The sequence below is a fragment of the Mustela nigripes genome, chromosome 5 (assembly GCF_022355385.1).
Source record: "Mustela nigripes isolate SB6536 chromosome 5, MUSNIG.SB6536, whole genome shotgun sequence".
Classification (NCBI taxonomy): domain Eukaryota; kingdom Metazoa; phylum Chordata; class Mammalia; order Carnivora; family Mustelidae; genus Mustela; species Mustela nigripes.
In genome coordinates, this window is record NC_081561.1 from 7981231 (window position 1) to 8006270 (window position 25040).

The window sequence follows — 25040 nt, forward strand, 5'->3', positions numbered from 1 at the left end:
TTCCTTCCTTCCTTCCTTCCTTCCTTCCTTCCTTCCTTCCTTCCTTCCTTCTTTCCACGTGTTTTATCTTAACTTTATTATCTTTAGGATGTGAAGACCTGCGTCTTTGAGTCAAGGGATCAGGGCAATGCTCTGTTAGAGATGGACTTTGAAACCAAGAAGGATTTCCTCGGGTCACCCAGAAGCCCTGCTAGCAGAATCCCCGGGAGCAATCACAGACTGAATTATTGCCACGCTGAATTTTTGACCAAGTTCACCATTTCTGAACTGTTTCACAGATAGAATGTAATTGTTTCAGGAGAGAAAATAACTGTCAAAGGGCAAAAACACATTTTTCCAGAATTTTTAATTTGATAATGCTCCTCTGAACCATTCGCAGAGACAGAGAACGCAGGAATTAGGGAGGGAGTGGAATGAGGATGAATTCAGGTTTGGACATGTTCGAGAGATGAGTAGATGCCCCAGAGGCAGTGGGATATGCAAGTTTTTAGCTCAGAAGGATGAGCTAACCTAGTAGATATTTGAGATCCTAAGTGAACTAGTGAAGTAGATTAAGTAGCCTTGTCGTGTAAGAATAGAAATACATAATTGACCTAGTATCTTTTATTGGAAATACTATCTTCCATGCACATCAGTGGCTTCTTTGTCGTAAATCAGGTGGCCAAGTATCTGTGGGTCCAGTTCCAAGACCTTTATACCAATCGTATGCTCTTCATTCTCTTAGTTTTATAAGAAGGCTTCATAACTGGTGTATAAATTCTTCAAATACTGAGACTTTCTTGGCTATTTATGGCCATTTGCATTACCACATAAATTGCAAAAGCAGCATTTTAATTTCTGCAAAGAAACTTGCTGAGCTTCTGATTGGAATTACATTAAATCTGGAGACCAGTTTGGGAAGAATGGACTCTTGCTAATACTAAATGTGGTATTTATTTAGGCTTTCTTTCACTTTTCTCAGTAATATTTTGTAACTTTTATGTCTTGAATATTTTTACTGGATTACTGTTATTTATGGATCATTATAATATTCTAGGTTTTGAAGATTTTTTTGTTATTATAATAGTATTGTTAGCTTCTAAAAATTTCAGTGCCTGTTTTTGTCCACATATAGAACCTTTGGCTCAGGTCATGGTCTCAGGTCCTGGATCAAGCCCTGCATCGGGCTCTCTGCTCAGCAGGGAGCCTGCTTCCCCCTCTCTCTCTTCCTGCCTCTCTACTTGTGATATCTCTGTCAAGTTTTTATAATTTTTAAATAAAAATTTTTAAGTAAAAAAAAAAAGAAATAGTTGATTTTTATATATTGACCTTATATCCAGCAACCTTACACATTCATATAGTTATCCTAACAAATTTTTGTGCAAAATTTTGGAATTTCTATAAATATAACCATGTCACCTAGAAATACCAGTTTTAGTTCTTCTTCTATAATTCTTATATATTTTTTTTCTTCCTCTGTTTTTCTTGTTATAGTGTGCTGACTGGACATTCAGTACAATTTTGAATTTGATTCATATTTTTGTTTCTGATTGGAAATCCCTTTCAGACATTGAATCTAATAGAAAAATTTAATATTTTACCATTAAGGATGATGTTTCTTAAAAATGTTCTTGCAGATACTCTTTATTAGAATAAATAATTTCTCTATTTCTAGCTCACTAAGAGTTTTTTAATATTAGAAATTGGTGTGGAATCTTATTTAAAAAGTTTCTGATCTTTTTCCCTAAGTGTTAATGTGATATACTGTATTAAATGATTTCCAGATGGTAAACCAACCTTCCATTCCTGGGACAAGCCTAACTTGTGATTTACTATCCTTTTTATATAAGGTTAGTTTCAAGGATCATGTCTGATAACTCTGTTATCTGGATCACCTATGGGTCTATTCCCATTATCTATTTGTTCCCTTGATTTTTCCTCATTTGATTTTACTTACTTGCATGCCTGATAATTTTTTTTTTTTAATTAAATTCTGGCCGTGATCTATGGAAAATATTTATAGATACTGCTATATCTTTCCAGAGTGGATTTCATTTTCTTCTGGAAGGCAGAGAGAATACAGGGTGATCGCCTCATTCTTTTGTTCCAGTGGGGTATTTAAAGATCTGTTAAGGAGTATCTGTTTCTGGTTTTTCCCTTTCTCCTAAAGTTTAGCCCTTTGGTGGGAGGTTCTCAGCTGAAGGTCTAGGATGTTTACCAGAGTTCTTCCTTGGTGGGCTCTGAACTCTAAATTTTAAGTCACCAGCTTTGAGAAACTGCCAGAAACTCTGCTTAGCTCTTTGTCCTCTAAGCAGTTTCTTTCTGCTTGTTTTCTCAGCTTCCATGCATGCACAGCCTAATATTTGGCAAATCTCTCAGATGGAAATGTTGGAGTTCCAGGCAGCCAGGACTTGAGGAGCCAAGGTCCGATAGGAAGTGAACCCAAACTTCTGTGAGTTCACTTTTATGCAGCCCCTTTCCCCTGGGATATTTAGCCCTTCAGGTCCAAGCTTCCTGAAACTCCAATTTTTGTTCCTAGCCAGTGATATCACTCCAAGCTGTAGGCTGCTACTCCTTTCTGTTTGATACTCATGCATCATGCCAAGAAGTATCAAATCCTCTGAAATGAAAAGGCAATACAAAGACAATACCTCCATGTATTTTTCTTCTCTCTGTGGTCTTGACCTATCAAATGCTGACTGTCTTGGTTGCTCTAAGATGACTACAAACAGGTTTATTTTTTTAGTTGTCCTTAGTGGGAGTGTTAGTTTGATACATCATAACCAGAAGCATATATCTTCGAAACAGGATTTTTTAAAAAAAATTTTTTTGTAATCTTTGTAGTGAGTCCCCACAAATGTTGATATGTGATTTATTAATCAAATGGTGTAGTTTGGGAAACAAGACCCAAACCTGGCAGTCAATCCCGCCAGGATCTGGGTGAGTAATTTCCTTAGAATAGCATTTCTTGTGGATTGATCGCTCAATAAATGCTTTTGGATTTTTGGTGCTGTTTGCTGAAGTGAAGCAACATGAAGCTTTATTTTCACTGAGGTATAAGTGAGATACCTGAGACTGTGTTCTTTTTTGAAGAGAAGGGCAAATTTGAGAAAGCCAGGATGGAAGAACCTTATTATAGTTGGGCAGAGGGAAATCAGAGCCTTTTATCGCTGTGCCCAACCACACCTGTTTCTCTTTCTGTATCTGGCTTTCCCAAGTATGATCCTCGGGGATTCCTCCGGGGAAATCTTACTTGCTGATTTGATCATCTCTGGCATGCTCAGTGTGGGCCTCAGGCAAGCATTGAGCTTTTCTGTATTTGTTCCTTCGCCCCCGAAAAAAAGAATAATACAACTGACCCACAGCTCAGGTTATGTAACTAGTTAGTTTTGTCCTTTTAGTCAAATCCTATTATACCTAGAATGATCTACCTGAAATTAAAGCAGTAAGCACAAGCAGCTACCAAACCTTATTCCTTAGCCTGTCTAAGTTCTATTCTTTGCAGAGGCATAGTGTGGAAGGGAATATCATAGGGAGGAATTAAGGTTATCATGAAGAGGTGTTTACACTCAAAAGAATGCTGCATTTGGGGGAGGGGGTCAGGATGTGGTAGGCAAGAAAGGCTGTTGTTTGGGGACTGTTTTCCCACTTGGTATACATGGAAGAGAAGAGAAAATCCGGCTTTATTTCTGGAAACTAAGCCTTCTGTAGTATTCATTCCCAGAAACAGATTGCTCTAGTCACGCGCGTCTTCTTACCAGGATATCCAGCCTTGTGGGAGGCCGGCCATGGTGGTGGCTAAGATTATCTTGAGAGACATCTTTTTTTTTTTAAGTCCCAAATGATCAGCATTTTTCTGTTTTGTTTCCCCATATTGTATAGGATATGGAAATGTAGGATTGGTGATGAAAATAAAAACATAACATTTGCACATAACATGTTGAAAATGTGACAGAAGTTCTCAGTCTGTCTTTGATCATTAGGGCCTGTCGGAGCACACCCCAGTTAAAGAGAACATTGTTTTGTTTACGTGGCCAAAGAGGTCAGGTCAGGTAGCGGGAATTTGCATAAAGGAACCCGCTTTCCCCCTCCCTCCCTGTCTTGGACACAGAGAAGCAGGACTTTCTAATAATACTGCTGCTTTGGACTTGATCTTCCTTGTGATTCTGATTATTAGTCTAACTTGATAACTCCCTGAGGGTAAGGCCAATCTATAAAACAATCAAACATTTACTTGTGGAGCATTCTACGTTTGTTTTGCACTATTTGAGGGAGAGGAGCAAGAATCCCTGAGAGCAGTTAGCTTTGCACCTGAAGTCTTAAAAACCAGGTGAGGGTAATACTAGTCATATTCAAGGCAGCCGGGCTGTGCTGTAGGTCTGAGGGCTCTCACAGTGTGGTTCCCAGACCAACAGCAACAACATCACCTGGGAACCTTAGAAATGCAAATTCTCAGTCCCTACCTCAGAAACTCTGGGGGTGGGCCCAGGGATCTGTGTGCTAACAAGTCCTCCTGGGGATTCCAACCTAGGCCAAACTGGAGAACTACTGCTATGATGAGGAAAGCCTTGGCAATACTGGGGCCGAGGTGCCTGGGTTCAGTTCCCCGCTCTGCACTTACCGGACTATGAATAAGCTACTTAACCTCTTTGTGCCTCAGTTTCCCTATCTCTAAGCCTGTGACAGCATGAATGGTATTTACCCCTTATGGTGGTTGTGAGGAGTTAGCGTGATTACAAGCATCCGTGTAGGAGGCACCATGTAAGGACTAGCTAGGTTCATATTCTGTCAGCGGAGTGATTTATATTCGTTTGTTGAAGATGAAATATTCTATACGGAGCTAAGGTAATTTCAATGTTTTTTTAAATTTGTAAATTTTTTATTGACATATAATGTACTGTTAGCTGCAGGGGTATAGGTCTGTGAATCACCAAGTTTACACACTTCACAGCATACCTTTGATTTTTTTTTTTTTTTTTTTTTGACAGAAAGAGATCATAAGTAGGCAGAGAGGCAGGCAGAGAGAGAGGAGAAAGCAGGCTCCCCTTGGAGTAGAGAGCCCGATGTGGGGCTCCATCCCAGGACCCTGGGATCATGACCTGAGCTGAAGGCAGAGGCTTTAACCCACTGAGCCACCCAGGCGCCCCTGATATTTGAAACATCTCTTTATACCATGCTAATCCTTGGGGTGACAATTCATTAATATCAAGTGGCATAAAATCAACGAGAGCTTAGCTAATTATATAGTAATAATGTGCCTTTGCCCTTTTTACTCAAATCTATGTGTGGTCAGCAGTGTACCCTGACTTGTGGTGCTCTATCTTCAAATATCCTATTCTTTCCTATCCTTTTTGTGGTATACATTTAAACATAATCCTTTATATATGATACATTACATAAGAAGAAAGTAAAAAGCCTTGCTTTCCTATCTAATTTTCTAAAACAATTGGCTTTTGACTTCCATTCTCTTCGAAATTTCAGTATGCTTCATTGCATGAAGTCGGGGCATCCTTTTATGAACGTTCTATAGCTTAGTGTGTCCTTAAGTCCAGACACCAACGGCGAAGGAATGTCCTGGAGAAATAAAGGAACAAGACCACAGATTCAACCTTATCAAATATCTCATAAGGCTGCTTGCTTCAAACATATAAACTCCACGTCATCAAGAACAATTCTTTCTGGGAAAGTGGTTAGTAGTAAGCAGTTAGTAGTAAGCAGATTTGCACTTTGTCAAGGGCAGTGTGACCTTAAATGGGTGCCGTTTGACAGGAAAGACCCAAGCTGGCCACTAGGAACTCAGATACTTCCTGCTTTTCTCCAAGGGTGAAAAAGAAAAGGATCCACTGTGTTTGTCCTGGTGCTTTCTGCCTCTCAGCCTGATGGGAGTATCACCTACAAGGGCAGGTGCTTTGGAGGCTTTTATGGGGAGGGACCACAGGGGGCAACTTTGCCCACCCACATAAGTTATACAGGTCTTATGAGGGACTTGCTGGTCAGTCAGCTCTAGCCCCAGAGTGAATTTCTGAAATTTGCTAGAAATTTCTGGATTTTCTAGAAATCTCTTATTAGGCTAATTATTAACAACTTAATTTTACCCAGGGAGATAACAGTAGGAGGAAACTCATGCCCTGAAGTGGGAAAACACCGAACATAAAATCACTGTGTTCTTGAAGATAGAATGCATATTCATCCTGAAACATGAGGTTCTGTAAGTTGGTCGAGAAAACAGTAAGCAGTGAATTCTTTCAAAGTCCTCTCTCTGGTCTCAGGATTTCCTTTTATGGTATGTTAACTTGAGCATGTCAGTCATGCCAGTAGGAAGAGCCAAATAATCCAGTTGTGGTGGTCACTTGGGCCAGACCCTGAAATTCTTTACACACCAGTGCATAAAGATGATTTAGCGGAGACCACCAGATCTTGACGTGCTTAAGTGAGATTTAGAAGGGAACATTTGTTGTTGTTTTTTGTTTTTTTACATGGCAAGATCAGGTATGTCTTATTGGAGGCTGTACTTCCATAGTCAGGAGATTATGCTGGCTGTACATCATGGACCCAAAGGAAACAGATGCGGATCAGACCTGACCTGTTTCACCGACTTGCCGTGAATAGTTTCACATGAACACCTGTGCTATTTTTTGGAAGCACTGAGGGAGAGCCAATGAGGTTCCTTAAAGCTATCATTCTGTCATTCTTTTTTTTTAAGTTCCTCAGGCTGTATGAACACCTGTTGGTAGTGTTCTCAGGCTAGCAGAGAATCTTCTGCGTGGGAGGAAGAGTGAAACAAGACTGGGAAGCTGGCGGGAGTTCCCGGCCAGGCAGCCGCCATATTGGGTCTCCTCCTGCATGTACCTTTCACCCCTTCCTACCCTGGTCTTGACAGGAGAACCTGCTCGTGATTTCCAGTCGTGTGCCAGCTCTAAGTATCTTAATATGGTTCTGTATCCAACTGATGTTGGCCTCTGTGCACAGTGGATTTGATCCCTTACCTTGGGATTCCAAGCTCTCATTCCAAGCTCTCATTCAGGATTTCCAGCCCGTGCCCTGTACTTTTCTGGACTCTGCTATTTCCACAGGTGGCAGCTAAGAGTGTGGGCTCTGATTGTAAGTTCTGGTCACCCCACTTAATGCCTGTGTGACCTTCCTACACCTAATCTCTAGGTTTCAGCTGTAGGAAAGAGACAGTAGACCTGCCTCTTTGGAGTCCCCAAGGAATAGAGAGAGGTTCTTGGTGCATACTCTACCTCTCCTTCCCTCCATGGACCTGAGCATCCTAGATTTCATAAACATCAAAATCTGAGGCGGCCTCACTGCTGGTGAGCCACAGTTTTTTCATCTTTCCAGGCTCAGCGGTCAGCCAGCATTTGCATATCCCTGTGGTCTCTTGGGCACGGAGGACCAGTGTTCTTGTTGCACAGCCAGGGAAGGCGATGGAGAAACAACACAGACGTCCCGGGGACCCAGCGTGACTCAGGAGCAGGCAGGAGAGAAAGCCAGGCTGCTTGCGTCCACAAGTCCCCACTCACCCTGCGGATTTCATTCCTGCCACCTTGTGATCGGTCCTCCTCCTCCAAATCACCTTCCCCCTTTACTCCAAGTTTGGTTTGGGATCACATGTTCCCCTTTAATTCATGCCTTTTTCTCCTTCTCTCTGTTTCTCTCCTTTTTCGGACCAGGGACCTCGGTCCTACCCCACACTTTCTCTTGTAATAGACTCCCATTCCCTTTTTCATAAACCCTACCTTTTTCAAATAAAAGCTCGTTCTAGCTTTTTGTACGAGCTCTGCCACAGTCCTATGTTGCACTGCATTTTTCTGCATCCTCATGACAAGTCTTTAAGGGTCGTCCGCCAGGTGCATCCCCCAAGCTCTGTCAAGAGCGACAAGTGATCCCCTTTACTCAGGCGCAGCTTGGCTCCTTGGGATTCTCAGTGCATTTTCATTTTGGAGGGGCCAGTGCTGCCTTCGGGACCAGGGCCACTTCTCCCACAGTGTCTGTGTTATTCCTGGATGAGGGTCTTCTCCGAACTTCCAGAACAGCATTTATGTCTTTTTATATCTTCACTTCAAAGCTTTGGCCTCGCAGTCCCCTCTTGCTGTTTTCCACGAACACCCCTGCCTCCCTGCTCACAGTTACCTCGGTGCCGGGGGTAGGGGGTAATTTGTCAACAGGAGGTATGACACACGCATGTCGTCCAAGAGCGATTTAAAGATGGCCAGCCTCCGTGGGGCATCCCTGCAGGCTCTGGTCAGCAGCTGAGTAAACTCCTTTTCGCTGTACCTACTGTTTTAAGCCTGGAAAAGATGACACTAGAGCTGCCTTCGAACTCCAAGCCGTGTAAACAGGAAAAATTGTTTCCCCCCAGACATCTGAGACGTTTAACTCTGACGTTTCGGCACCGGCCTCACGGATAGTTGATGGGGTAGAGATAAACTGTGTTCACTTGCCACGGGTTGTCTTTCTTCATAATTTCACACGGCAGCGTGATGGTATGGGAAGCGGAATCTGCAGGCTTCTCTTCGCTAGCTAGTTCTCTCACTAGCTTTTGACCGTAGTCACACCGCTGTAACCTCAAGTCTGCGTGAGTCCCCAGCCCTACAATGGGGATCATGATATTCGACCCACTTTCAGGTTTTTAGAAGGAAAGCAGAGTGCATGAAAGTGCTTTATAACCAATTTTTTTGGTTTTTTAAAAAGATTGTATTCATTTATTCATGAGAGATAGGGAGGGGGAGGCAGAGGGAGAAGTAGACTCTCCATTGAGTAGAGAGCCCGATGTGGGACTTGATTCCAGGGCCCCAGGATCACAACCTGATGCTTAACCAGATGAGCCACCCAGGCGCCCTGTACCCAGTTTCAGTACACACTGCTCGTCTTAAATGCAGTGTTCTGGTAAACTTTCATTCCTGTAAAAGATGGCACTAGAGGATTTGAATCTTCCCATCGCCCAAATGGTGCCCTGCCCTGCCCTGCCCTAGGAATTCCCTGCCATTTCCTGTCAGTGACCCTGGGATGTCAATTCAGATTCAGAGTGTTCCTGAAACACACGAAGGGGACCATCTCCCGACACTGCTGTATCATCACATGTGCGGGAGCAGGAAGAATCCCGCATTCCATCTTCTTGCGAGTCCTAGGGTCCCGTTAGCTGAAAACTGTAAAACAGAACCAAAAACAAAGATATAATATAACTACTCCCTGTGAAGCCCAGTGGAAGGAATGGATTCTGAGTCTGCCTACAGACCCCAGCTACGGCTCCTATCTGTGCTGGGATGAAGGTTTTTTGTTTTTGTTTTTGTTTTAAAGTTCCACATGTGCTAACCCTGCACATGTTTATTTATTTTTTTAAAGATATTATTTATTTATTTGAGAGAGAGCACAAGTAGGGTGAGGGGCAGAGGGCGAAGCAGGCTCCCCGCTGAGCAGGGAGTCCAATATGGGGCTCGATCCCAGGACCTGGAATCATGACCTGAGCCAAAGGCAGACGTTCAACCAACTGAGCCACCCACACGTCCCTGGGATGAACTTTAAAACCACTCAACATCCACCCACGGCTACCCCATCCCCACGAGAGAGGAGCCCGCACGCAGCATGGACCGCTTTAAGGCCTTAATTAAAAGCAAGGATCTGATGATTACACACAAATACGATGTGGCTTCCTGTTTCTCTTTTTTATTTCACAGGAATTAACATGTGAAGGTTGTCAGCTCCTCATTTTACAAAAAGAAAAAAATGAATAAAGCCACAACTTTTTTTTTGCTCACGAATCCTATTTTAATATTTTCCTAATCCTTTTTCTCATGCCTGATCCCTGCCCTGCTCCCTTTTTAGAGTTTGTTTGCCATTAAGTAAGCAGTAGTATGACTTTCTTAATTCCCCCAGTCCCCCCCTCCCCCCGACCTCTTTCCTTATTCCCCAGCAAGACTCAGCAGGCACAGCCATAGCAAGGCCTTTGACGAAGTTGAGGGATCCACCTAGACTTGGGAGAAGGCTCATTTCTGGTCTGGGCTGCCCCCTAGCACATATGCCTCTCCACACTGAGTCATGCATGTGTCCTGGTTGTCCCATGAGCCAGAGCCACAGCCGGGCACCATATGTGGTGTCTCTTGGGTGGACCCGATCTGACATCGGCATATTCATTCTACCGCCAAGGCAGGACAGAGAGGATGGGCCGAGGGGGTGGTGTGTGCCTCACCAAGCCATCTTTTCTTTCTTTCAGAGACTCTGACCTATTTTTGTTGGATACCCGCGTGGTATGGGCCTCAGAAGAAGGCTGGCTGGAATTTGACATCACGGCCACTAGCAATCTGTGGGTCGTGACCCCGCAGCACAACATGGGGCTTCAGCTGAGCGTGGTGACTCAGGATGGTAAGTTTGCCAGAACCAGTGAACAGTGCTCATCCGTTCCATTTGCAACAGTTACAGTAGAACCCTGGTTTCTGGGGGAGACCACAGCTCTGGGATGACCTCGCTTACTGTTCTCTCATAACTACTTCTAGGAAGCGAGATCTCTCCCAGAGGCCTGCAGGAAGGACTTGGAGATAGTAGGTGATCTGAGTTCCAGAGTTCACTATAGGAAGATGGCTTTCAGAGGCAGGGGGAGACCCTGTCTTCATTCTCACCATTGGGTAGGGGGCAAGTTTGCACGAGAACTCTGTCAGCAGCCCCTCCTCCTGTAGCACCAAAGCTGCCAGGCCAGGTCCCCACACCAGACCTCAGACGGTGCACACTCAGTCCGTTCTCCCACTGGTTAGGAGGCACATGAGCAGGAAGAATGGTTGTGTAGAGCAAAATATATTGGGAATGGGAGGCATGGGAGTTCCCTCCTTGCTTTGATGCACGCAACTTTGGAAGGAGTGTTTTGATTGTGCTCTGAGCATGCGTAGGGCTCTTCCCTCATGTTTACTCTGTGACGGGCAGTTGGGTGGCCAGGGAATTTCCAGGCAATAAAGACAGCCATGTTGTGGTTTGCATTCAAGGACTCACCATCAACCCTCGAGCGGCAGGCCTGGTGGGCAGAGACGGCCCTTACGATAAGCAGCCCTTCATGGTGGCCTTCTTCAAGGTCAGCGAGGTCCACGTGCGCACCACGAGGTCAGCCCCCGGGAGGCGCCGACAGCAGAGCCGCAATCGCTCCACCCAGTCCCAAGACGTTTCCCGGGTCTCCAGCGCTTCCGGTAGGTTTGGGTGGAGCCCATGTTCTCAGGAAGCCCGGGGAGTTGGGGGGGTGGGGATGCATGGGCCTCAGTAAGAACAAGGACATGTTGATGATGTCAGCCCAATGGCTTCTGCCCAGAAATACAAAGGCTCACAGGTGCATCATTGTGCCCACCAATTATCTAGCAGAGTTCCTAGGGCCATCAGTGGATACCTTTGTTCTCTGGGGACTGAGTCTGCAGGCTAGCGATGTCCTGAGTGTCTGGTTTTCCAGAAGAGCACCCTTCCATTTGATAAGGATTTCTCCAACTCCTCTTTCATTCACATAAAGATCCTGAGAACACCCAGATTTTCTTCTAGTTGGTGTGATGCCTGGGAGGTTGTGGCATACAAACCCACTTTGTGTACTTGCGTAAGAGGGACTCGTACTGGTCAGTGCTCTTGGCTGACAGTGACAGGAGGTCCGCTCAAACAACCCGCTCTGAGGGATGTCATTGGTTCGTGAACTAGGAGGTCAAGGGGGCTAGCTTTAGGCCTGGCTAGATCCATGAGCTCACGTGGTGTCAGGAATCTCGCCGTGTCTTCTGTTTTCCCTTGCTGGTGGCATTCTCCGAAAGACCATCTCCCCGGGCACTCAACCTCTCGCTGCGAAGAAGCATCTCCATTTTAGGTTCTGACTTCATAAGTCATTTCTCTTACGAGGCTCTCAGCTGGGGGGCTCGAGGACCTGCCACCCAGCGTGAGGTGACATTTTGCTGCTTTTGTCATCCTGGTGTTTCTTGGAAGCACGCATGGCACAGCGTGGGTGTTCCTGTATTTACCACTAGAAACAGTTGGGCTTTAAAAAAATAAAAATAAAAATAAAAAAAAGAAGAAGAAGAAGTGATTGCTTTCCTTTATTCTCTTCAGAGGAAGTTTGCTCCGTGTTTTCCTTCAGGGCGTGATGACGGGGACGGCTGGCGGTAGGCTTCAATTCATTAATGCACTGTGGTCACTTTGGTGCTGGGGCCCCAGACATGAAGGCAGCTCTTAAAATGTGGGTTGCTTTTTTAAAATTGAAATTTCACTTGATTTATTCATCACCCCTTCCCCCAAGTACACACACCAGATCTTGTAATTGGGAAAACATGTCTCTGATTTTGATTTTTACCCGTGTCATCCAATTGTTCTCTTCTGAGTCCCTTTCCACATTTTTTTCCCCCAGTTTGATAAGTCTCGATTAAACATGAGCATTAAAGTTGATCACGTGTGTAATGAGAGGCAAGTGTCCCACCTCCACCTCCCAACCCAGTATTTGCAAATATGCTTTGCTTCTTCCGGTGGTGCTAGGACAGAAGAGTTCATGACAGCTACCTCTCACCTCACCTGTGCAAAGGCCCAGAAACACCCCCTACCACCACCTATGCCACGACTGAGAGAGTATTTACCAGGAAGGGTCCTCCTCACTCTTATGGCTTCAGAGACCCTCTCTCAGGCCAGAGAAATTGGTCAGGGTAGGCCCACTGAAGAGCTACTTTCTATATTTGGTATTTTCTACCTTACTTATCCTTGCCATTAATGGGAGCAGACAGACAACGGAAAAGGTTGCTCCTGGAGAAGAAAATTCCAGAGAGAAGCCTGGCTCCCCAGAGAGATGGGTCGTCCCGTTTGTGCCTTCTTTCCAGGTCACCATGGGACCGAATGTTGCCAGGCCTCCACGGACCGGGTAGATACGTTCAAGACAAAACGTTGTCGTCTCTGGTGTGACTCCAGGCAGGACTTTTCCTTTGTCGATCTTCTGGAAAGAGGAGATTCCTGGGCCTCTGCTGCCCCCCTTCTTCCACAGTGTTTCCAGGGAATTAATATTTCTCTGTCAAAATCATGGCCACCGGAAGCCCATCAGAGACCATCCTGCATCTGGGCAAAGAAGGGAACATAATCCATCAAGTTGCCTGTCATCAGGGTGAAACATGGCAGCGAAATACGGGGCTATTTTTGGAACCAAGCTGCAGATGCCTGGGCCGGCGGGCAAGTCCACCACAAGGGAGAGGCCAAGAGCCTGCATCCCTCCGCCTTCCCCACCACCCACCAGAATCTGCTCTCACATCTGTACTTGGCCTTCAAGCTGGACTTCGCAAACACATGCACCAAAGTGTGGGTTTGGATCGAAGGCGCCCTGGACGGTTTTCACTGGCCCTCGCTTCTCCGCAGCTGTCTGCTCCCAGCAAATGATGGATGTTGGCTGCGTCGCCCTTCTCAGTGGGCTCAGATGTCATCTGGACAGTATTGTTTATCGCTTTTGCACATGTTTTAGAAGTCATGGTCCAGGCTGTGGGCTGCATAGCCCTGGTAGGGATTCCAGTGTATCCGGCAGGTTCTTTCTCAGCCTCCACTTCTACCAGCCAACTGCCCTTGGGTCTGTTAGCTCTCACGTGCTGGTCTTTCTGGTTACTTCTGTTCACCCTCTTCGAGAGGAGCTTTCTCTCGGGGTCTGTTGCTTCATCTTCGGGGGGGCCTATGACACCTGGTTCTTCACCACGGCTGTGTGCAAATGGTCTTGAGGGATGGTTCTGTTTGGGGGGTGGGGGTGGCTGTCGAGCTACCAATCGAGCTGATTTCCCAGGATCTTTCCAAGACCTGGCTGCGGAGGGAGGCATTAACGCCACGTCAAGTCCATTGGTGAGTCTGGGGTTCTCTGTCAGGTCAACCCGCCGGCTGCCAGCACTGTGACTTGGAACTGCTCTTTGTTTTGGCAGATGACAGTTTGGGAGCTTTTCTGCCACTTTTAACAATTCCTGTAAAGCTAGACGTCCTTCTGGCCTCTTTCATCCTTGATGTTTTTGTGGCCACCGCGCACCTCTGCCAACCATCTGCAAACCAGCGAGTCCTCGTGACCCTTCCTGTCCTTTGGAAGGAGTCCTTTGTGGCTGCCGATGCTGTGTGTTAGCACTGCAGAGTCCTTGCTCCGTCTGCCTCTTTCCAACCCACCCAGACATGTGTCTTTAAGGATCCTAGTGGGGACAGTGTGGCTCTGGTACATTTAGATAAGCTCTTGACCTTGTTGATGGCTCAGCTCTTCTCTCTCTTGAACTTCGCGATCAGGACCATTGAATATGCTTCTAGCCAAAGAAAGGCAACCAGACCTCAGCGTTTGCCAAACAGTGGTTTGGGAACTTTATGATGACTGTGAAATCTTGCTGTAGGTCTCAGGGAACTCCAGTCAGTAGGCTGGGAGACTCCTTCTGACAGATCAATTTTTATTTGGCCTTGTAGCTGCTGACAGGTGTCCCCATGAGGGCAGCATGTGCGTCCATGGGTTGGCAGGCCAAGACTGAGGGGGCTGACCCTCTGGGGAAATCCAGAGCTTGAGAAGAATGGATCTGGGTCCGGGTATTGAGTTAGCTGTTTATCGTTCTTCAAAGGAATTGGGAGTTGTCATTTGTCATTTTTCATCTTAAATTAAAATTTTAGGGCCTGCAGCTTGGCTTCCAGATGTCTTGGTCAAGAGGTAGAGGTTTGTTCAGGGCTTTCTAAATGAAAGCAAATCTTAATTCCCCACAGCTGTGGTGGACAGTCATGGCATTCGTGATCCAACAGTTAGAATCATTTCAAGCTCCGTATTTATAATACTCGACTCTCATTTGCCATTAAGCTCCTTTGGTATTAAAGTTATCAAGGAGTCATAGGTTCCCTCTACCCCATCCCTTGGTTTACCCCTTATGAATGGACTAATAGCCAATAACGCTGAAAGGCAGTAACAGGCGTAAACAGGAGCTGTAAGAGGCCTGAATAATTCACCAACAACCACCAACTCCCGAGAGGGTGCTGGGGGCAGGAGACTCAGTCTAGGAGGGAACAGGGAGAGCTGAGGTACTTAAAGTATGGGGAGTCTTGGTGATCCGTCTTTGAGAGAAGCCTCTGTCTGTTTTCAAGATACTTAATCTCTGTATTCTTTTTTTTTTTAAGATTTTATTTATTTATTTGACAGAGATCACGAGCAGGCAGAGAGGCAGGCAGAGAGAGGGGGAAGCAAGCTCCCTGCTGAGCAGAGATTCCCGATGCGGGGCTTGATCCCAGGACCCTGAGATCATGACCTGAGCCGAAGGCAGAGGCTTTAACTCACGGAGCCACCTAGGGGCTCCAAATCTCTGTATTCTTTGATAATTAAGATAAAGGCTGAGAAGAGGCCAAAGTCCACCCAACCTAGCACAAAGCAGGAGATCTTGAAATCCCGGCCCTACAAAAGAACAGGGCCTCCCTGTTGCCTCTCAGTCCAGCCATACAGGTTGCAAACAAAATCTAGATCCTGAAAAATCCAGCTCCCCGGCCCCCAACATTTGATGAGATTCCTGACACCAGAACTCAAAACCTTCCTGTGGTTCCACAGTGTCCGGGGCGCGAGGAGCCGGGCATTCTCCAGCATAGGCTCGATGGCCACGTTGACTCGGTGGGTTGATGGGGAGAGATGAGACGGGCTGAGAAGGCTGGGAAAGACAGAGCGATCAGTGAAGACGAAGGTGCCCTTTTAACAGCTGGGTGTTGTACTTGGCCCCATCATTCTAGGAGAGAAGGGAAATCAGAGTAGTGAATTGTTTTCTCTAGAAAACAAGTTTGCTCTGGGAAGACTATGGCCAGGGCTCAGGAAGGCCCTGCCCTTCTGCAGAAAACCTGGGGCTGGCAAGGTCGCCACCGGCCTGCTCCCTCCATCCTTCCTCGCTCTCACCTGGTTTCTTGTGCTTGCCTTGACTTTGTCCTTTCTTTTTTTTTTTTTTTTTTAAATATTTTATTTATTTATTTGAGAGAGACAGTGAGAGAGAACATGAGCAAGGAGAAGGTCAGAGGGAGAAGCAGACTCTCCATGGAGCTGGGAGCCTGATGTGGGATTCGATCCCGGGAACCCAGGATCATGACCTGAGCCGAAGGCAGTCGTCCAACCAACTGAGCCACCCAGGCGCCCCGACTTTGTCCTTTCTCTGCCCTCCTCCCCTCGATGGTGGCCCTTGAGCCATACTCATTTTCCTGAGACTGTGTATTTCATTCCTGGGAGCCATTCTGCAGAAGCCAGCCAGCCTCCGGCGAGCCCTCCTAGCCTACAGCTCCTTCGCGCTCCACCGCGTGCACAGCATTTCGGGAGGGCGGGTGCCAAGAATGCCGGATGGGATGTGCCCCTCCTGCTGGGGACAGATCAGATGTGCGGTACACAAGGCTGCAGCCGGGCTACAGGGTGGGGGCAGCGAGGAGGTGAGACAGACCCTGACGGGGAAGCGGGGGCCTCCATGGGCCGGAAGAAGGGGCTAAGCCCCGGCCAGTGGGTGAGTGAAGAGCTGTGTTTGGTGGGCCCCGCGGCACCACCGGCCTCCAGCCGCCCACCCACCCCCATTCCCTCCCAGCGGGCCTCTCGGATGCGGGAATGAGGTAGTGTCAGAAGTGCGCGGACAGGTGATCCAACCACGGGACGCCAGGTGAGCCTGCCTCCACACAGCTCATTCCCTGTTGGTTCCCCACATCCGTGAGCTGTTCCGACGTGGCCCGGATGAGACAGCAGGTAAGGACCTGGCGGTGGGGCCCCGGGAGAGCTCCGCCCCCCAGGCGTGGGCAGAGCCGGGGCCACGCCCCAGGCGGAGGGTGGAGGCACCACCCCGTGCAGGTGTCAGCGGCCAGGGCGGACAGGGTGGCACTGGCCGCTAGTCTGGCCAGTGGGAATGGATGTGATACTCTCCGTACTACTGGTTTAGTGGTCCAGAAGGCCTGGGTGAGATGCTGACTTCCCTTGGCAAAGTGTTAGAAGAACACACCGTGCGCTGAAGCCTGTGTCCCCCCACCTCACGCCCCACCCCGCCCTGCCTCTCCCTGCCCCTGCTCTACTCCTGGTCCTCACCTCTGCCTGTCCACGCCTCTCTAAGGACAGAGCCTGGAGGGTTTTGGCAAGGGCTCTTCACTTAGGGGAAAGACGGGCAAGGCTGTCTTGGGGCTTTAAAGGGGCTCCCTTTCCCCCAGCGTGGGGCTTCTGACACTTCCAAAGCCTGAGAATCTATGGTAAGGGAAAATGTATCTCTCCTGTTTGAAAGTAGACTAGGGAGCCGCCTGTATCTGGTTGTGGGAGAAATGAATCCCGGGGCCTTTTATGATTGTTCAATTTTGCCACCAGGTAACCATATTTTTTTGTGCCCCAGCCCGTCTGCAGCGGGGCCGTGCTTGTCCGAGTACTCAGGACGGCCACCTGGGGCCTGGTCGGGCTGGGCCCGAGTCCCTCTTGTCCTGCCCCCTGCTCTTGGCCAAAGAATCCCATGGAATGAGTGCAAGCCAGACTGTAATTTCTGCGTTCAACTTGGAAAAAGTCAGATTCCTTGAAAAACATGTCTCGGGTCCCAGACCAGACCAGGGAACTTGTTTCCAGGGACTCTGGCCTGAGGGTCTGACGGGGGCTCCCACTCCCTAGTGAGTCTCCTGGGGGGGGGCGGGGCCCGGGGCCACCTGTGAGTCAGATGGAGGACCGTTGCCCTTGAGGCTGTTGGTGTCAGCCTCCAGCCTATTGCTCTGGCTGGCTGGTTGCTTGGTTCCTTCTGTCCAGCAACATGGCTTCTCTTTTCTACCTTCCTCTCGACTGGTGAACCCATGTGGACAAAGCCATGTTGCCTTCCTTTAGCCCACTGAAGCGGATGTCTTCCTGTCACTGGCTCTACCAGACCATTCATCCAAACAAGTATCAAGGAGCCGGGGTGGGAGAATGTTTTTCTGCAATCTGTCAGTCCTTAAAACAAGCACAAACAAAACCGTGCAGGGCAGTGGCATTCCACTGTTGCGCCCAGGACACTGGCCCCTGAGGGGCACACACAGGTATTTTCAGAAGCACTGACCTTCACAAATATTTACACGCTCTGTGCCACACGTAACATGGACTCCGGAGGAAACCTAAGTGCGGCTTGAAAGTGTAGGAGGAAACACAGGGGAGTTGAATCCCTCCCTCTCTTCTCTCTGGCCCCAATCTCTACTTAACAACAAAAACGCCAGTGTCTAGCTCCAAAAGAAATAGCTATTCTTGCAGAGAAAGTTCTCTCTGTTGAGTGTTGAGAGAGTCCAGTTTGCAGGAGGCTCACAGACAGAACCGTCGGTGCAGGTAAAAGCTGTGTACTTCTCGGGGCCATCTTGGTTGGTCTTCTGGTGGCTTCCCCCTTTCTGAACCTATGGAGGGAACCGAGATTTGGAAGTGTCAGGCAATAGCATGGTTTTTCTAGCTCTGCCAGGATATAATATTCCTTATTATATCCCACTGTTCCTGTCCTCCGACCTGGGAAGGAAAGGTATCCCAGAAGCTCCTGCCTTTCACATGGCTAACGATTCCAATCACGGCCCCCAGCACACAGAAGGCATTTGGGGAGATGTTTACTTTGTGGAGACCCAAGCCAACTGTCAGGCAGGGAAAATTCCAGACAGGATCACAGATCATCTAACCCAGGACAACTTCAAGAGTGCAAGGAACCAGGGCCACGGAGTCTTCAGACTTGCAGCTGGCTGGAGAAGAAGAGGTGCCAGGAGGGAGGGCTTCAGGGAGGTCAGAAGGGCCAGGATGGGAGCTCCTGCCTCCCTTCTCCCCACGAGTGTGGGCAGGACTGAGCCACACGGAACTGTGACGGGAAACGTCCACTAGCCATGTGCGCAGCGGGTAGACAGAAGATAGGGCTTTTTAATGAACAAGGAGCAGCCTTCCAGACTGTTCTACAACAGGCCAACTCGGGCCTTTGCACTGACCGTTCCCACATGCAGATATTCTTCGCCTAAGAGCCTTCTGCCCTGCTCCCAACATCCCTGCAGGTCTCTGCTCAGAAGACACCTTATCAGAGAGACAGGCCCACCAAGCCTGTAGATAGTGACCTCTCTCCTGCCCTTGTGCTCTGCACTCCCTATCCTCCAGTGACCAACCCAGTGAAGACCCTATGTAGAAGAGAAGCAGACTTGAATTAAAATGAAAAATTAGCATATCAGGAACCCATCCAACCAACAAGAAGACTGGAGAACCAAACAGGGAATCGAGTGATCCAGCTCCGACCTGGTCACAAGGAAAATGTGGTTTGGATGCCATCACCCGGGACACTTGCCACCATGCCACCCATTCTCGCTTTCCCCTTGGGGTCACTCCCTCAAAGGTGGGGGCATCTACACGGCTTTAATCAAGTCAAGAGCCCATACTCAGTGGCCAGAGGACAAAGGCAAGAGCCCTCTGATGGGAGATGGGGCCTCGATTCCCACCTGTCTAGGAATTTCTCCACGTGAGAGGTGTTCTTGGAAGCTGGGTAGCCCACACAAAAACATATCCACCATAGCCGGGTATGGAATTTTGGGTTGATGGCATCATTCTTATGGTATTAAACATCATATGTTATAGATTTTTGTTGCAAAGAAGTTTACTGCCCATCTGCCTTGTGTTCCTTTGTGGCAAATTTTCTTATCTTCTGATAGTGTTTAAGAATTCCTCTGCATCTGGGGCGCGTGGGTGGCTCAGTGGGTTAAAGCCTCTACCTTCGGCTCAGGTCATGATCCCACGGTCCTGGGATCGAGCCCCATATTGGGCTCTCTGCTCAGCAGGGAGCCTGCTTCCTCCTCTCTCTGCCTGCTTCTCTGCCTACTTGTGATTTCTGTCTGTCAAATATATAAATAAAATCTTTAAAAAAAAAAAAGAATTCCTCCACATTTAATGTACTACATTTTCACCATGTGTGGCTGGATTTATTCTGCTTAGGATTCAGTGTGCCTTTCCAATATAAAGATGTTTGCTCTTCTTCTAGAAAATTCCCACACATCCCAATGTTCAGTTGTTACTCCCCCAATATTCTCTTCAGAAATTCACTGCCCTTTTCATTCTGAGGGGGTTGTGCCCTTGAGCCTCTGCACTCTGAGCTTTAGTTGGGGACGTTTCTTCAAATTCGTTGTTCCGCTCTTTAATCCTCTCCTCATTTATATCTAATCTGATGTTTAACCCATCCATCAATTTTTACCTTCAGTAGAACTTTATAAAGTTCCATTTCATTCCCTTTCATGTCCACCTGTTCTTTTATCATGTTTTTTTTTTTCCCCCTCCATATGTCCTTGTTGTAGGGTTTCTGTTTCCTATTTTATCTCTTCCATTATTTTACGTATTCTTTTTCGTAATCCCACTTGGGAGACTACTCTTGCCTGTGGTCCCTGTGTTTTTTCTTATACTCTAACTTTTGGGATAGTTGCTTTGTGTGCTTGATGTTTTCTTGGGGGATTATTTTCAGCAGGAGGTTTTCGTCTTGCTTTGTGGGGTGGTGCTTCACGGGTGGTTTTTGTGTTAGTGTTTTACTGAGAGTCTTTGGTGCCCTCCATTGTGAAAATTTCTCTCCAGTGTGGCTTGGCAATCATGTCTTCTGGGTACTTGGAATGATAGCTTGGGTTGTTCTGCAAGCTGAAGGAGGCAAGAAGGGAGAATGAATAAATTTGGGATGATCAAGCCACCTCAGAAAGGTAACCTGTCTCTCCTCCCGGGGCAGGTGACCAAGCTGAGTCAGTACTGTTTGTCTCTTGCCTCACTCATGAGATCTTCGTGTCTTATATTATTTCAGTGCCAAGAGGCCCAGGGGTACAAGTAACAGGAAACCTAGTGCCAATAGGCTTTAAACAATTAGGTAGTTTGTTGGCTCCTATGATTAAGAAGGGCAGAGGAGGCATGCATGGGACCTCAGGCTCTTGTATCTATCAAAGTCCATTGCAGATTAAGAACCTTTCTCTGGAAGCTTCCTTTTCATCTCTGAAACATCACTACCAGTTGATCCTTGGGAATCATGGTTCTGAACATGTCTCTCTCTGGCTCAAACCCTTTCTTTGCAGGCTTACATCATCATTTTAGTTGGTGTTCTAGGCCATTCATTTCCACAGCTTTACCTCCTCTGATTGGCTCTTCTGCACATATCCTTAAGTTCCTTCCACCAGAACCATTCACTTCTCCTCTGGCTTCCACCCTTAACTGAACCTTCCCTGGACTCCCAGTGGGACTTCTCCATAACACTTGCCCACGGCGCCCACACTGTTGTCTATATGAGTTAGTTGTGTCCATGTGTGTCCACACCAGCCCTTCGTCTCTCCAATTTCTTGGAGGATGCAAGCCTCACGTCACTTATTTTCCTATTTCCCATGGTGCTTAGCGGAGGACACCTCACAGAAGAGCTGCTCCAGCTGGCCTCAGTGAACGTGGGCCGTCCCGTCCTCTAGGCCGGGGCAGCTTAGCAGCACCTGCATCATACGTGCTAGAACAGTCTCTCATAGGACACCACTGGCCTAGGAGTCTGCTTTGGTGCAGGTCAGAGGGCTCAACCCTGGAAGTGAGCCTGGAGACCGATGCCAGAGAGAGAGCAACCCCTGCTGCCCTGTCTCCCTCTGTCTCTGACTCCCTCTTGGTTAGGCGCCCTCTGTTACCCTTCCTTCGGGATGCTTTTCTGACCCAACTATCCTCACAACCCCCGCCCTGTGTGAATTATAGGGAATCCTGCCTGGTGTGGTTGTCCTGTACTGTGAATACAGTGTCTTCCAAGTAAGGGCCCAAGGGGTGTTGTAGGACCTCTTGCTGTGCCCTCTCCACAGGCCCTGCATTCAGCAGGGGCTCACACTGCCCATCTATTGGTCAAGAGTCCTTTGAAGTTGATAATGACCTTGTGTGCCAGTCTGCCCAGCACTCACCCCAGAGTGAACAAGAGGGCATGAGTGAGAATCTGGGAGCCACAGGGAACCTGATGGAGCTGTTTGGGGCCCCTGTTTGTGTTGCTCTAAGGTCTTGTTCACGGCCCTCATTGGCCTCCTACAGTGCCTGGCCCAGGGCAAAGCTTCCCACACCCGTATTTAAATGAAAGAATGAATGAGTTAATGGGTGCATCTTATCTCCTCTGACAGAGTACAACAGCAGTGAGTTGAAAACGGCCTGCAGGAAGCATGAGCTTTATGTGAGCTTCCAAGACCTGGGATGGCAGGTGAGTTCTCTGGACCACAAAGGGATTAAGGTCCTTTCCCATCTTTATGGCAGTGGCTGTCCTTGAAGAACTTGAGCTTTAGGACTGAGATGATTCCCACGTGAAGGAACTTGGGAGCTCTTCTGAATGCCTGGGCTTCTGGAGGAGGGCAGAGGAAGGGTCAGCCTACTTGTGTAAACCCCCACACCCCGACACCTTTCCAGGGAGCCAGGTTCCCAAGTTCCGTGTACCTCCACATCAGTCCCACAGTTCCCAGTGCTCTGCCCCCATTCTTCCAAAATCCATGAGGCGCTTTGGCGTTTGTGTTTTGAGAAAGGGTTGGAAAAACTGATCTAACAGTTATCCAATGGCTATCAATGGACTCACCCGAATCATCTAGAAGAGCACAAATGGTTAGCCCACGCCTGAGAGCCTCCACGAGTTCATAAGAAGCGAATGCTAGGTGACAAGTAATAGGAAATCGAGTTTCTGTATGCAGATGGCGCTATGATGACAGGGCGTACTCGAGGCTCTTTTGGGTGTGCTTCCAGGCCTAGCTGGTGGGTAGCAGCCACAGGCTTTGTGGGCCTGGGAAGGGGGAGAGCGCTCTGGAGCCAGATGAACTAGGCTCACATGCTAGCTTTTGCCACTGGAACGTGCACTTGGCCTCCCCGGGTCTGTCTGTCCAACTGTCCTATGTGAGGAGGACCTTCTACCGGGTTCCTGAGAGCACGGGTGACCTAAGGAATGTGTGCTGATCACATGTGGTATCCTTTTGCTTTCACCTAAGGACTGGATCATCGCACCCAAGGGCTACGCCGCCAACTACTGTGACGGAGAATGCTCCTTCCCGCTCAACGCGCACATGAACGCGACGAACCACGCGATTGTGCAGACGCTGGTGAGTGCCCAGGGACCCCTCTCATGTTAGAGGCAGCAGCAAGCCGAGACCAGGCATGGCTTCTGACGGTGCCTTTCCCCTTCTGTCTCGCCACAGGTTCACCTTATGAATCCCGACTATGTCCCCAAACCATGCTGCGCGCCAACCAAGCTGAACGCCATCTCGGTTCTGTACTTTGACGACAACTCCAATGTCATCTTGAAAAAATACAGGAATATGGTTGTCAGAGCTTGTGGGTGCCACTGACTCCAAACCAGCGGCTGGGGACACAGAGACTGACTTGGGTTCCCAGGTGACAGCTGCCTTAAAAAAAGAAAAACATGCAGGAGCACGGCGAAGGGGGAGGCAAGGCTTTGAAGCTGCCCCAGGCTGGCCGGTGCCTTAGTGCCCAAGATTTTCAAGGGCCTTGTGGAGAATTGGCTCACGCAGTACATAACGTGGGTAGATGCTGGTCTGCAGGAAGCGGGGTTTGGATGTCTTAGTATGAAGTCTGGGAACTTTTTAGAAACATAATATGGAAGGGTTTCCCCCCCCCCCCCCGGCCAAAAAAACAGAAGAGCCCACCAGAATTAGTTTTAGCTTTAGATCAAGCTATTTGTGGTGTTAGTGAGTCAATAGGGAAAATCATCTTAAAGGAGTAAGAGTATTCTTGGCTAAAGTTATCGGCCCGCTGTGTAGCGTCCGAGGTAGGTCTGGATAGATAACTGGAATTGGGGGGAGCGCCCCTCTTCACAGCCGGCCTCCGCGGGGCAGTCTCGCGCAGGGTCAGCAGCCCGGGCCATCCCCGGGGCTGTGTGAAGTGCCTTTTCTCTCTGCCCCAGCCCTCAGTGTTTGCACTGGAGTTCTGTCGATGGGAAAATACACTTACTTTGGTCAAACCAACCATGTCCTTTCCACACCGCACCCCCCCCCCCCATCAGCTGTTCTCCTTGCTAGCGCCTACAGTAGAGCGAGTGGGTGTTGGGGTGAGGCCGCAGGGGGCAGGTCAGCCGGGTGCTGCAGGCAACCAGTGCTGCGCCCCTTCTCTCGCGGGATAGCTCTTGGAAAAGCACATGAACTCCAGGAACGTCAGCTCTAATAATTCACCTATTTCAGTCAAGTGGTTCTTTACCTTTTCCTCGACAGCATGCAGGTGGCAGGGTTAGACCCAACAAAGGAAACAAAATGGGGAAGGACCCTCCCCCGCCATGCCCCGGGCCACCAGGAGAGGGTCTGGATGGGCATGCCGTTAGGAACCCGAATCCCAGTTTTCTCTTGTAGAAAGGAAGACTCAGATGAAATCGTAGAGTATTTTTGAAGTGTCTTTTTCACAATCATGTACTAGGAAGCCAATTTCATACTAAACTGATTAAATAATACATTTATGATCTAAAACTGTTTGCACTTACAGCTTTTTTGTAAATATAAAGTATAATTTATTGTCTATTTTATATCTGTTTTGCTGTAACATTTAAGGAAAGACCAGACTTTTTTTTTTAAAAAAAAAAGAGTTTATTTAGAAAGTATCATAGTGTAAACAAATTGTACCACTTGGATTTTCTTTTAATACAAGACTCATGATGCAAAGCTGAAGCCACTCATGAGGATTGTGCTTCTCTAGAAAGTTGGGGTTTTTAAAAGAACATCTGTGAACCATACATAATTAATAAAGATTTCCTTTAAGGCAGAGGCTGGCCGAGATCCTGCTCTGTTGTCTTCTGCCGCAGACAGCAGAAGTGGTCTTGTTTCTCAGATTCCCACCACCAGTGACCGCGTGTCCACAGACCGCGCCCACCCTGAGCATGGGTAGTGGGGCGAAGAGTGTTGGAGACAGAGGGATTATGACGAGAAGTAACCTGATGGCAAGGAACATTCAGGTACATATCTTAAGGGAGCCTAGTCTGACGGGTGCTTATTTTCAAGTGTGACAGTAAAAGTGCTCAACAACCAGGACGGCATGGCTTACGAGCGTGCCCGCGTGGACAGTACCATAGCCCGGGTCAGCCCTGACCCAGCCCTGCCTACCTCAGTCTTTGGCCTTGAGGCCACCTGAGTCCCACAAGTGACACACACAGAGCTGACCTCTTCCGAGG

At 48.0% G+C, this 25040-nt stretch overlaps 2 protein-coding genes across 2 annotated transcripts in view; one reads left to right on the forward strand and one right to left on the reverse strand.

The window, feature by feature from the left end:
- Positions 1-24634, forward strand: part of BMP6 (bone morphogenetic protein 6) — a 149081-nt gene extending 124447 nt beyond the window's left edge. Inside the window, exons 3-7 of the mRNA XM_059399404.1 lie at positions 10193-10341; positions 10953-11150; positions 22012-22088; positions 22858-22968; positions 23065-24634. Coding sequence (XP_059255387.1) covers positions 10193-10341; positions 10953-11150; positions 22012-22088; positions 22858-22968; positions 23065-23214 — 685 coding nt within the window. The 3' untranslated portion in view covers positions 23215-24634. The remainder of the gene's footprint in view (positions 1-10192; positions 10342-10952; positions 11151-22011; positions 22089-22857; positions 22969-23064) is intronic.
- TXNDC5 (thioredoxin domain containing 5) overlaps positions 17823-25040 on the reverse strand; it is a 33313-nt gene continuing 26095 nt past the window's right edge. The window contains exon 10 of the mRNA XM_059399406.1: positions 17823-18291. Coding sequence (XP_059255389.1) covers positions 18124-18291 — 168 coding nt within the window. The 3' untranslated portion in view covers positions 17823-18123. The remainder of the gene's footprint in view (positions 18292-25040) is intronic.